The sequence below is a fragment of the Xiphias gladius genome, chromosome 24 (assembly GCF_016859285.1).
Source record: "Xiphias gladius isolate SHS-SW01 ecotype Sanya breed wild chromosome 24, ASM1685928v1, whole genome shotgun sequence".
In the NCBI taxonomy this organism is placed as follows: Eukaryota; Metazoa; Chordata; class Actinopteri; order Istiophoriformes; family Xiphiidae; genus Xiphias; species Xiphias gladius.
In genome coordinates this window covers 2462637-2475580 of record NC_053423.1, presented here as the reverse complement: position 1 = coordinate 2475580, position 12944 = coordinate 2462637, and the positions used below count along the sequence as shown (strand labels likewise).

Sequence of the window (12944 nt, the reverse complement as noted above, 5' to 3'; positions counted from 1 at the left end):
CTTGACCGCCATTCCTCTCAGTTATGATACCATTTTACTCATCAGCTTAGCTACTAAGATACTGAGTGGTGATGAATCTGTGGACAGAACCAGGCTAACTGTTCACCCTGCTTCCAATCTTTATACTAAGCTAGGCCAGCCTCCTCCTGGCTTCATCTGTGTACTTAATGCATAGACACGAGAGGTGTGTCAGCTTTTTCATTAAGATTATATGACACTCCTTTGATCCCTATGGACAAGACTAAGTTGTTTCAGCGAAATAGTAATAGTCTGCAGCATAGAAAAAAATATAATAATGATTATGAGAGAAAATTAGAAAAAAAAATGTCCACATGTCATAAAAATCAACTATTAGAACATAGTGTGTATGTCACATATAGTCTACTGACTATCTTCAATGAACCATTCGCTGCATAATACCAATGACACAATCACACTAGACACTAATACAGTTTTCACGGTAGCTAGTGCTGGTATGAGCTAACTATTCAGGTCAAGCCAAACATTCAGAATGACAGGAGGGATTATTCGCCGACAAGAAAATGTTAAGTAAATCACTTATCTATCCACACAGCCAATAAAATGTAAAGAGGATGATGATAGATAGTAGACTGTTGTTTACAGGGCAGCAAAAATGAGAGCTAATTTTCAGCCATTTGAGCTTTGCCTTTTTCAAATAAATTTTGAGTTTAATTGGTAGCACTCAAATATTTATTAGTTAACTGTTTAATTAGGCAGTGCAGCAGTAATGGTGTGTCCTTCTATGTGTTAATGAGCTCCAGGCCTGATACATGACTGCCCTGACGAAATCCAATAATAACTTTTATAAATTACCCTCTGTAAAACATTACCCCTGTGCTGTTACACAGAGGTCAGCCATATCTTTTGTTTGAGGGGCTTTCTCATGTCCAATTAAGATGTTCCATCTCTGACTGGAAGATGTCATTCAGTTCCTTCTCAGGCACTAATGGCTGACCTTCTGCTAGGGGGTTCTCTTTTCCCAAGGTGATGGCAGCTGCTAATGACAAGGTTTAGAGATGAAATGGGTCATGTGGTGTGCACACCCCACCTGGGTCCATATCCAGGCTTCTGGCTCTGTATAGACATTCTGCCCCCTGGGTCATCCCACTTCTGTCATTCCTTGCAGGCAGCCAGCCCCAAGAGACCCACAGGTTTATATCTCCTGCTGCTTCAGCTAGTCGAATTCATTCCCCCCTCTATCAGTGCAATGTTTCCCGTGCCACTGGCTGGCAAACAACCCCAAAGCAGAATGTTTCCAGGTGTTATTTTCATCAAATGCCATTCCATTTTTTCTGTAAACACAACTTTGCTGATTGTGGCCAGATAACTCAATTTTAACTACATCAGTCCATGGTACTTCTTTACAAAATGACTCTGGCTTATCCAGACCTTGGTACTGCAGACACTGTCTTTTGTGATGAGTTTGCAGTTAAAACGTTTCCTTATGAGACTCTTCCATATAGACACTCTTTGTATATTAACAATGCACAGTGAACGGTGCACCACCACTCCTGTGTCAACTAAACGTTCCAGCAGCTCCCTTGCAGTCATATGGGGGTTTTGCTTTGTCTTTCTGCCCTGCAGACATCTAGTTTCATCTGAACGTTTTCTTGGTCTTCCAGATCTTGTCTTGACTTCTACAGTTCCCCTTAACTTCCATTTCTTACTGACATATCAGACAGTGGAAATTTGAAGGTGGAAGCATTTTGATAACTTTTTTTTATATATATCCCTGCTTTGTAGGCATCAATTAGCTTCATTTTCAGATCCTCACTTAGTTCGTTAGAGGAGCCCATGGTTGTTGAGGTTTGAAGAGTCAGAGAATATATTAGCTCTGAAAATTGTCATCAGCTGACAATTCCTGCTTGATCTGCCTTACAAGTCCTAGCAAGTCAATCAAATCCTTATGTGTTAATGAAGTTCTAAGTGTTTCACAAGTAAAACTGTGCCCAAACTTTTGTATATGCCACAACTTCCAACAAGTCTTGCCGCTTTCTTCAAGTTTTCCCTCCTCTATCGATGCTAGTTTTATTTTTCTTATTCGCTTGTAGTACAGCTACAACATTGACCTTGGTTTGTATTGTTCCACTGTCCCCAGGTGGAATCCTCTGTCCAAACATCAGTGCCCTGCAGGAGGTGAGGAACTGCAATGACCATCCCTGCACTGTGTACCATTGGCAAACGAGCCCGTGGGGGCAGTGCATAGAGGACTCCTCCATTCCGGCCACCAACACAACTACAAGCCGAATGCATGGTGACGATGTCTCCTGCTCAGTGGGGATGCAAACCCGCAAGGTCATCTGTATCCGGGTCAATGTGGGCCAGGTTCCTCCAAAAAAGTAAGATTTCCCATAATTCTTTATACATGGACTTTAAGGGCAGTTTATACCTCTATGATCCAAACAGGGCCTACGCTGTAACCTACGCAAGTGGCCTATGCCGTTGTGAGCATTTATACTTGTGCGCTAGTCTGTCTGCATCACTCTGCCATTATACCGCCAAAACGCAATTGGCTATATGCCACTATGTGTATGACCATTGAACCGATTGAGGAAGAAGGAGGGTGAATTTTCTGTGTTTGTTCAGCTACTTAGAGACATGGACAACCAATGGGAACAATCACAGCTGTTGCGGTCAGCTTTGCCGCATCATGTAGTTACATTTCTAGGAAGGTGCACATCAGGCTAAGGCAACACAGGCTACAGCATAGGATACGCAGCCAAGCCATACCAATGCCATACCTATGGCGTGGATTCTACGGGGAAGCGTAAACTGACCATTACTTGTGATTGAAAGTTGTCTCTCCATGTTTTGTGCATTGTAAAACTGGACAATTACGCTAGTATCAAATGGGAGCCAGGTATTTAACATGTTAGTAGTTGTCCACTTTTTAGGAAGAAAGCTGAATTCCACCTTAAACTCAGTTTCTAAAGGCCTGTAAAAATCAATCTATACTAGTGGGCCAGATTCTAGACAAGAGACCACCACAGAGTACATCTAAAAGGAATTTATATAGGATCATTATTTTGACCACACTTACAAAAGAGTTGCAAATACACACACAATACAATATTAGTTGACTGACAATTGGAGCATTTAAGGCTTAGATTGGCATGAAACACAGATACCAGTTGTATCAACAGTACAAATATTGTTAATTTTGTCAGCTATTTTTAGATTTAGTCTTAGGGTTAGGCCTGAGATAAAAAGTCCATGTTAGTCATAGTCATATTTAGTCAACCTGGCCTTTTTTATTTTTAGTCGACAAAAACTCTGGACATTTTAGTCAAAGAAAAACATAAAAATTTTAGTCTAGTTTTAGACAAGACTAAGAATGAGCATTTTAGTCAAATGTCAGCAAGCTGCTTTTAAAAAAGATTTCATCCAACTGATTTTAACGATTAAGTCTGGAAAGATGCAACAACATTAGAAAATCCAATGCAATTTAACTCTTCTAAAATCTAAAATAAAACCCTTAACAATCAAAAAGATCCTTGTACACTACCATTTAAATAAATTTGTAGAGAATATACTTGTAACCTCTTTCTACACAAAGCAAGCTAAGTACTAACTAGCTAACTACTGCCTAGCAGAACGTTTTCAAGCCCAAAACAATGTTATACATTATATACTATGCCTTTTTAATAACCAGCAGAGGTCTCAAATAGACATCACATTTAGCCATCACAGACCCATTCCAATTCGACAAGCCCTGAAATGTGTATGGCAATTAAGCTGTGTATACTTTAGCATGGATAGAATGTTTAATAAATCACACAGCACCATACATTGGTGCTGTGTCATTATCATCTTGTCTTAGTCAATGGAAAAAAGGTGGTTGACAAACATATTAAGTCAGTTTTTGTTAATGAAATTATCACTAAATACAAAAGAAGAGCAACTGATTTAGAAAATATTTGTTTTTTTTAATTTAAAAGAAAAAGTCAAAGATACCAGGCTGTGCATGTAAATGCTAAAAACATGATATCTGAGAAATAAAGTAAAAATATTAAAACTGATGGCCATAACATAAACCTATAGTATTGTTAAATTATTCATAAAACAACTATGTTTCTGTGTTGAGAATACTGAGATATCATTTTCCTTTTTACTTCCAATGACAAATGAGAAAAAAAATCTATATTTTGAACGAACATCTCAACATTTGAAACTTAGGCACATATTAAAAATGGGAACATTTCCAAATTCTACACAAAGGGGCCATAAGACATTATTTCAATTTTGTGATTCAAAATGCTCTCTTGAATTACAAATGTTACTGATTCTATACAAGAAATAGCACAAAAAGCAAGGGTAACATGAAATGTTAGTGTTGTTCAAGGGCTCTGAATCACCCCCCACACCTCTTATTTGTTCAACAATTGAAATAGTTCTGGTGCTGTGCTAGTTTTGCTGATTGGAGAGACAATCAACCAGCTGGACTTTTGTAGGCAGTATTAGAGTAAAGTAGAATAAAGCTTCAATGTCACAGCAGGTCAATAATAAATACAAAAAAATACAGCAATCAATAAAAACTACAATGAATACAAAAAATGCACAAGTTCACAGGTCAACTCCAGCGTGACTGTTGTCTTTGTCAATTGTCACCAACACCACTAGAGAAAGCAGCAAGAAGAAGGAGAAGCCAGGAACTAAGGGGCACCCTGTCACACCCACAGCTAGTAACAGGATAAAGAAGGAGGACGTCTTTTTCCTACATAGCTAGCTAGCTATCTGGCTACACCCATTAAGATAGCAACAGGAAAAGTGATCATAAAAAGTGAGAATAACATACATTACTTTTGATTGTTGTATAAAATGTCATACAGGACGAAGTGACATTAAATGGCAAATCCTGATCATCAGAGTAGGGTATACACAATTTCAGCTGAAAACACATTCATATTAATTAAAGCTTAAACCTTATTTGGATGTAAGAATAGTTCTTTCAAATCCACACAGCATGACTTCATAGTTTTTCTCTACCCTTACTGATAACTCCTCAGGTGGTGACATAATTAACAGTGCTTCAATACTAATGCTTTCATTTGTATAACTGAGAGGCACCCTTTCATTTTGGTTGCAGACTTTGTTTGCACATGGCACGTTGTACTGTTTAGTCTCGTGGTTAGTCTGTTGTTGCTGGTGTCTGGCAGAGGTGTAAGCTGATGAGCTGCTGGCCAACTATTTTAAGTGCGCAGGTTTGTTTCCCCCCCTGAAGGCATCTGCTGGGAACAACTATTATCTATTTATTTATTCAACAGAACAGGAGCATTATTCAGGCAGCACAGCAGCACTAAACAGGCAAACCACCAACCCCCATGCTGTGTATGGAAATCAATCTCGCTTTTTATTCCTGAGCTTACTCCTAAACCTACAGTTACATGCTGAGCAGTGAGCCTGCTGGCTTGGGACACACTTTCACATCAGTGGAGAGAGGGGCACCGGCTTTCACCAGCAGCACAGCTGTGGTCAGGGTGTAAGGACTGCCCCCCGTAAACATTTCGAATTAAAGCATTCTAATGCATTAGGATGATAGCAATATTAAAGATGCATTAGGGTATTAATTATGTTTGTGGCTCAAATATGGTACCAACGGTAGTAAAATATCGTTGTAAAGTACTTCTTGTTGACTAATGTGTTTGTGAGCTAGTTTTTTTGTAAACTTCTAATTTCATGATTTTGGAGAAGGTTGGAGAAAGTTTCGTTGCTGCCAGGGAAATCACCACTGGTTGAAAAGAATGATTTGAAGAAAGAAAAAAGAAAAAAAAGAAAATTACATTTTCATGTAATATTTTTCAGAGAGGGATCATTTGAATTGCAACCTGAGTAATCTGAAATTCCATCCTGAAGACAATTTGATAATATGGTGGTGAAATGGAAAAGATTTAGACCAGTGTACTGCAAATTTATCTATGGGTACTTTCATACCCAACCTCTTTGGTCTAGTTTAACTCTGGCACATTTGCCTGTTTAGTTTGGTTCAATTGACCTGGTGTGGACAAAACAACTGGACCAAGGTTGCCTGAAAAGGAGAATCTTGGTCCGCTACTAACATTGTATTTTGTTTGCGATGTGAAAGCAAAGCAGACTTACCATGGGACTGTAAGAGACTGATGGGATTTTACCATAAATTCAAAAGCTAAACTATTAAATCCATCTGCTGTTTGTGAACTGTTATCTTCTGATCTAGATATGTGATGAACCGTGGTAATGTGTATGCAGGTTATCATTTGTGTTCGGTGATTTTCCCTAATCAATCAGTAAGTGAATAGGAGTTAAAAACAGAGTTGGGTCTGGCTTGTGTCAAAAAATTAAGGTGGCATTGATTTATTGACGTGAAAAAGACACAAAGAGTGCAGTCCATATGTCTGTATTGGGACAGTTTTGTTTTGGCTCTATACTGAAGCACATTGGAATTTAAATGAAACAAGGACCATGAGGTTAAAGTATGTATGTTCGAATTTCATTTGAAGGTGTGGCCCAGCTGGTAGAGTGGGTTTTCCGCTGATCACAGGGTTGGCGGTTTTGTTCCTGGCTCCTCCTGTCTGCGTTTCAAACTGTTGTTAGACAAGACAGTGAACCCTGAGTTGCCTCACTTATAAGTCACTTTGGATAAAAGCATGAGTAACTATAGGTGTAAATGTGTTTAAAATCCACATTTGATTAATCTTTTGAAATTGCAGTCCTTTTAAACTTACTTCCCAAGGCTAAAATTCTAAAACCTTCAGACATCCTTAAAACCACTTTAACAATGTGTGCGTGTATAGGTGGTTTGGATGTCAGGTGGTACAAACTCTATTAATATCTCATAAAAAGTGTGGTGGAGGTCTAATTTATTATTTCTCTTGTAAAAGTATCAGTTAGGTGTATATGGAGTCAACCCTAATCACTGTGGTTCCTCATGCTCGCTAAGTCACAACGATATGATCTGATCAAATCTCAAAATTATACCTTGTTGGCATATTACATTTCCCCTTGGAAATACATTACATACAGCCCAAGAAGATAAAGACGTTCTGTCATTTCACTGGATCTTTATCAACAAAGCTAAAACAAGGAAATACACCACATCAATGTAGCACCATTAAGAATGGAAGTGTCAATTTTCCACCACTACTGCAGTACACACACACACATGTACAGTCTCCATCTCACAAAAGCAATCTCGTACTGAAGGCAGGGGCATTAGGGACCTACCAGCGCACTCCCAGCATGGTTCCTTTGGCTCTGATCCAGCACATCTCTATTAGATTTTCAAGGGTACTGTGTGTGTGTATCTGAGCATATCAGTGATGTACTTTCAGGTGCCCAGAGAGTCTGCGCCCAGACACCGTCAGGCCCTGCTTACTGCCATGCAAGAGAGACTGCATTGTCACCCCGTACCGCGACTGGAGCCCCTGCCCATCAACATGTCAAGCAGGTAGCTTCACTCCACACGATGATGCTTCACAGGGTGTCACACAGTCCAAATGCAACAGTATCTACAGAGGGAATTCATAAAAGCTTGTGTATGACTGTGCTCTCAATTGATGAAGCACACCAAATATGCTCATCATTATTTCAGCACCAGCAAACAGATAATACAATCATAATTGTAAATTATTACATTCATAATGTTCCTTTTTTGCTAAAGATCAGAAAGGTCTATAAGACTGCAGAAAATGTGTTCGTCATTTAAGAAAGGGCAGCTGCCACTGCAATAAAGATCTGCTGTAGATATTGATTGGTTCATTTGGAGCCTATTTGCCAAACAAACAAGCAACGTTAAGTAGGAGAGTTGCAGACCCTTCTCAGCCTCAGTGTTAGACATGTGTGTGGCTTTCATTCTCTTGATTTTTGAATTATATATTGGCATAGTTATTCCCCAAAAGCTGCTGAAAAAATCCTTTAATCACTCCATTATCCTCTATCTATATAAAGTATCCGTGTCTTTCTTTTTGCTCAGTAGCTCTGATAGGACATTACATCATCCATTAACGGCATTGTTCCTTCTCTCATGCCGATGTATCCTAGGCTTGTGAAACACTTGCTTTTTACCAACACATATGCATAGACAATTTGTGTCAAGAATCCCATCCCTGTATTTATAGCCCTCTGAAAGCTTTGTATTCCTGTCCAACATGATGAAGCTGCTCTACATTCTGTAATTAATCATAGTCCTAAGTAAATTATTCTACAACATGAATCACCGGGGCTCTGGCATTGTGAGAACTGTAATATGATAGCCCTCATATAGACCAGGACTTCCTGTAAAGTCAATAACCTCTACCACCTGTGGAGCTGTATTGGATGCCACAGAGCAGATGATGGGGATGGTATTCAATATTCCACGTGATTGTATTAGCCTCCCCTTGAAGTTGTCATTTCCAGCAGAGGGTGAGCAATTAGATGCATTACAGACCAACTGGGCTTCATTACATATGTTCTATATCGACATGTTTAATGAAACACAGTCGAGAGCACACAAATGACATCTCTTTTTTAAGTACCTTTTCAAAGATCCAGGACATGCTTGAACTCAAGTTGTGAACACACCAATGGCTTCATCTCCCTACTTAAATATAAATGTTTAATCTGCTGGATTTTGTATTTTGGTGCTTTTTATTGAAAACCAGGGACTAAACCTTATGTATAACATGTGTTTTCTTGTTGCTTTCCTTAGGTGGTAACACTAGGAAGAAGCAGTATAGGAAACGCATTATTATCCAGTTACCAGCCAATGGGGGGCAGGACTGTCCTGATGTGCTGACCCAGGAGAGAGAGTGTGAGGCTCCATCTGTCTGTCAAGGATATCGGTAATTGGTCCTTTTTATCATATGTATGCACCTTATGTTATGTTAAGGAAGTGTCCATAAACAGGTACCAAGAAGGCTGCAATGTTGCCATCAACAGGAGTTCAGTTTAGATAAAAAAATGAAATTAATATGGTTAGCAGATTTCCAGCTGTGCTGATAACCATCTGGGAATAATGCAAAAAGGTTCTCAAGTCACAACAACAGGATCTTTTCCCATTCTTTCCACCGCCAGCATGGTCTACAGTAGGTGGATTGCCATGATATTTCATAATTAAATTCATGGTTCCCACTGGAAGAACCTTGTTGACTTCGGTGATTTCATGGCCTGTTCTGGAGCTCCATCCTGGGTTCTAAATGGAGCGAAGCCTATGAGCTAAACTCAAGTCCACCACTACACAACCACTACCACTTGGCATACTTTTACACTCTTTTGATTGTGGCTATGCATACGTGGCCCTAAAAGCTATACCTTCACTTGTTTCTACTGCTGCTGTTCATATAGCACTTAAAGGTCATCACCTCTAACCCAACAATCATGAACATTATTGTCGTCACTCCCTACTCCCTGCAGTGCTGAACTTGGTGTTTCCTTGTGGCCAATGACGACATCAGAGCCTAGATGACAAATATCAATGCTGTACATCCTCTACATTCACATAATAATACATTCCATATGGAATTGGCTGACTAAACATAACATTTTTGTTCTCCCTAGAGTTAAGGGTTGGTTTATGCTCGAAGAGAACTAGTTGGACTAGTCTTGTTCAACATCGTCAGACATCAAAACTGTTTTTAGCTGTTCCAAGCAGCCACATTGGAAGGTAGAGTGAAAAACCAGTAGGGAGATTGTTTAAATATGGAGATAACGGCACTCATTTTCAAAGGAGATAGAGACTCTCACAGTGTCGCACTCAGTTGCTCACAAGAAAAATGAAAGATAGAGAAGAGAGTAAAAAGAGATCTTAAGGAAGAAGTTCAAACCCTTGCTCTTTTCACACCTCTACAAAGCTGGCCAAACATTGTGTGAAGTGGGTATGAATGTTGGATTATTGGTTTCAGAAAGATACAGAAATTGTTGGACACAGCCTCCCTTCCTGCAGCTATTCAACAATCTGACATCCAGTTCTGATCAAGAGCACTGGCATCTTAATGCTCTAAAAATAGCGAGATTATCAATGCATTGTTTGCTCCATCCAACACTTTACTATGTGGGGCGTTGTAAACAGTGGATCCTCTATGAAGGGCATTAAACTTTTAGTTGTGTTTCCAATCTAGTCCAAGGATTCAAACTAGCAAGATTTCACTATTTGTTTTTCTCTAAATGCAAGACACCTCTGATTCTTGTTCCTCTTCTTCTTTAGATGGAAAATTCACAAGTGGCGGCGATGCCAGCTAGTTCCATGGTCAGTTCGTCAGGACAGTCCTGGAGCTCAGGAGACGTGCGGGCCGGGGCTGCAGATTAGAGGTGAGGACAGTCACACACACAGACACAAACATACACATCTCATTTTTCTTCTCTACATGAACACACTCCTCTAACAGAGCAGAGAGAACAGCATAAACATGACCAGTCAAAGGCATTACACTCAGGTGAGATGTGGTTCTAGTGGGAATCTGAGACCATTGATCAGATTCTTCCATTTACACAGTCTCTTTCAAGGGCCCAGAACAAGGGAGTTGGCTTCAAAGCAGTACCTGGGGGCTGCATACAACTTTAATCTAGCTGTAAATGCTATGGGACTGAGGAGAGGGATGTGAATGTTACAGTTTAAGCATAACAGAGTCTCACATCTCACCCTCTCAACTCCACATTACTGGCAGAGCTGACTAGCACAACTTGCTTTAGATTAAATGTTACCTCATTATTTAATGCTGCTCTGAGATCAGCAGTACTGCTTTTTTTGCATAAACTTTTTAAGATCTAATTGAGTCAAATACACACTGCTTTTTTGTAAGGGGTGACAAGTCAAAAAGGTTGCAAAAACCTCTTTTGTGGTATGATATAAAAATCAATTAGCCGAATCTTGAAACATGGATAATCCCCTACAGTGAATGTCAAATTTGCGGAAAGTTTTGTCAAATTTATATTATTGTTTATCAGATTTTTCAAATAATTCTGCCTTTGTACTGCGATACCATATAATAATATAACATTGACCAGTGGATGCCTGAAACTTAAAACTACATCCAAAAATCTGTAAATGTATAGGATGCATTTAAAATGGTATGCAAAGATGTAAATTATCCCAGTTATTGGGTTGTCAAAATATCTTTAAAAAGCATGGTTACATCAGCAGTTCATTTTTCAAATATGACTCTATAAGCTGTCCTACAAAGCACGCTAACAGTGATTTGTTATGATGATGTTTTTAGCTCCTAAAAACACGGTTACTACCATTCCTTCAAGATGTCTTACCGATCAAGTATCTCTGTGGCCTGAGTGAGAATTTAGGGAGATAGCTGACTTGTTATTAGTGCACACACTCAGACTCCTGTTTAAGTCTCAGAGACAGAGGCCATTATCTGATTCCAATAATGAGCATCCTGCTCCTCCATCTTGGAGGGCTCCTGTCATTATGTACCATTACCTGTAATAGTATACTTTGAGCTGGAGAGACACAATTCAATATAAGCCCTTTTATGTTCAGCCACTCATTCAATACAATGTGAGGAGGGCCATAGTCATTTTACAGCCCTTAATTCTAGTATTTCCCACGGATGTTTGGATGTCTGTGGGTGGGCTGTTCATGTTGTGGGTATAAGAGAGGAAGACTGAGGGATGCCCTGAGATTATGACAATTAATATTGGTGTTTTTATTGCAAAAATATTGTCAACCGTATTTTCTTTACTAGGGGGCAGCTTGACTAAGGCCAATGTTAAGCCATCTAACCAGCCAGCGGTGTATCTATTTTACTCTGAGAAGACTCGAGCCAAGACAGTTTAAACTGGCATAGGCCACAGTACTACACCCACAGGTCATTTACTAACTGTTAAAGAGCAACTCTACTCTCAATGTTGTATGTGCATTGCTCTGTTTACCTCTGTGGTTGAAGCCCCAAAGTCTGTGGGACTGGATGACCACAGATTTTAAAGGCTGATTTAAGTCGGGTGTGTGGACCACTATTAATACAGTGTCTGATTGTAACAAAGTACTTTTACTCAAATCTGTACTTAATTACAGATTTCAAGTATTTGGGCATTTCCATGTCTGTTCCATGACAGTTTATGAAGGAGATGTACTTTGTACTCCACTTCAGTTATTTGAAAGCTATAGTTACTTTCCAGATTACCAGTTTCAACCACAACCGTGACACAAAGAGTAAGTAAAGGATCTGAGTACTTGTTCCACTGATGCTATATTTCAGTGTGAAGTGCTTCACTGTACAGCATGTAGACAGAGCATGCAGAGATCACCAGATGGCAGTAAAAGCAGGACTATTGTGTGTATTTACTTTTCAAATTATGAAAACATAAAATAAATAAAATCATCATAATCAATAATCACCTTTTATAGAATGAAAATTACAATTTTCAGCAGCTGTAAAATTGAATATGTGATTCCAAATACTGGCTGTTCTGTGTACTTTCAAATTTACATAATAGTATGTAGCTACCAGGGACTACTCTCCTGATGTCTGTAAGAAGTCATAGGGCAATCTTGCTGTTTTTCTGCTTGTGTTTTATTAGCAGCAATCTCATCAGAGTACTGTGTGTTATCTAAAAAATAATAGTGACAATAAAGCAGGAGGAATTGCATCACACATCTGCAAATTAAAATTTTATGGTATATTTTATTTTTCCAATAAATGCCTGAAAAACAGATTAAAAAACAATGGGAAAGATATAGCACTAATAGTATCTTCTTCTTAGATGTCTGATAATGTGTAAATGCACAGCATACTGCATTCTACATACTGCATGTAATCTATGCATGCATAATATATATGCAACATTTTATTTAGGAAACTGATGAGTCTAAAAGCCATATCTAATACTTAAACTTTTTATTTTTAGGGCAATGATTGAATAATACTAGTGGTTTACTTTCTTAGCATAGTGTGTCTTGGAGCGCTAGTACACTAGTATGGAGGTTGCAGTGTCAGACCAACAATCTACTGTTGACA

General features: G+C 39.0%; 1 protein-coding gene across 1 annotated transcript in view; it reads left to right on the top strand.

Annotated features, from left to right (window-relative positions):
* Positions 1 to 12944, top strand: part of thsd7aa (thrombospondin, type I, domain containing 7Aa) — a 169353-nt gene that overhangs the window by 122563 nt on the left and 33846 nt on the right. The window contains exons 9-12 of the mRNA XM_040122069.1: positions 2120 to 2360; positions 7329 to 7444; positions 8687 to 8819; positions 10181 to 10284. Coding sequence (XP_039978003.1) covers positions 2120 to 2360; positions 7329 to 7444; positions 8687 to 8819; positions 10181 to 10284 — 594 coding nt within the window. The remainder of the gene's footprint in view (positions 1 to 2119; positions 2361 to 7328; positions 7445 to 8686; positions 8820 to 10180; positions 10285 to 12944) is intronic.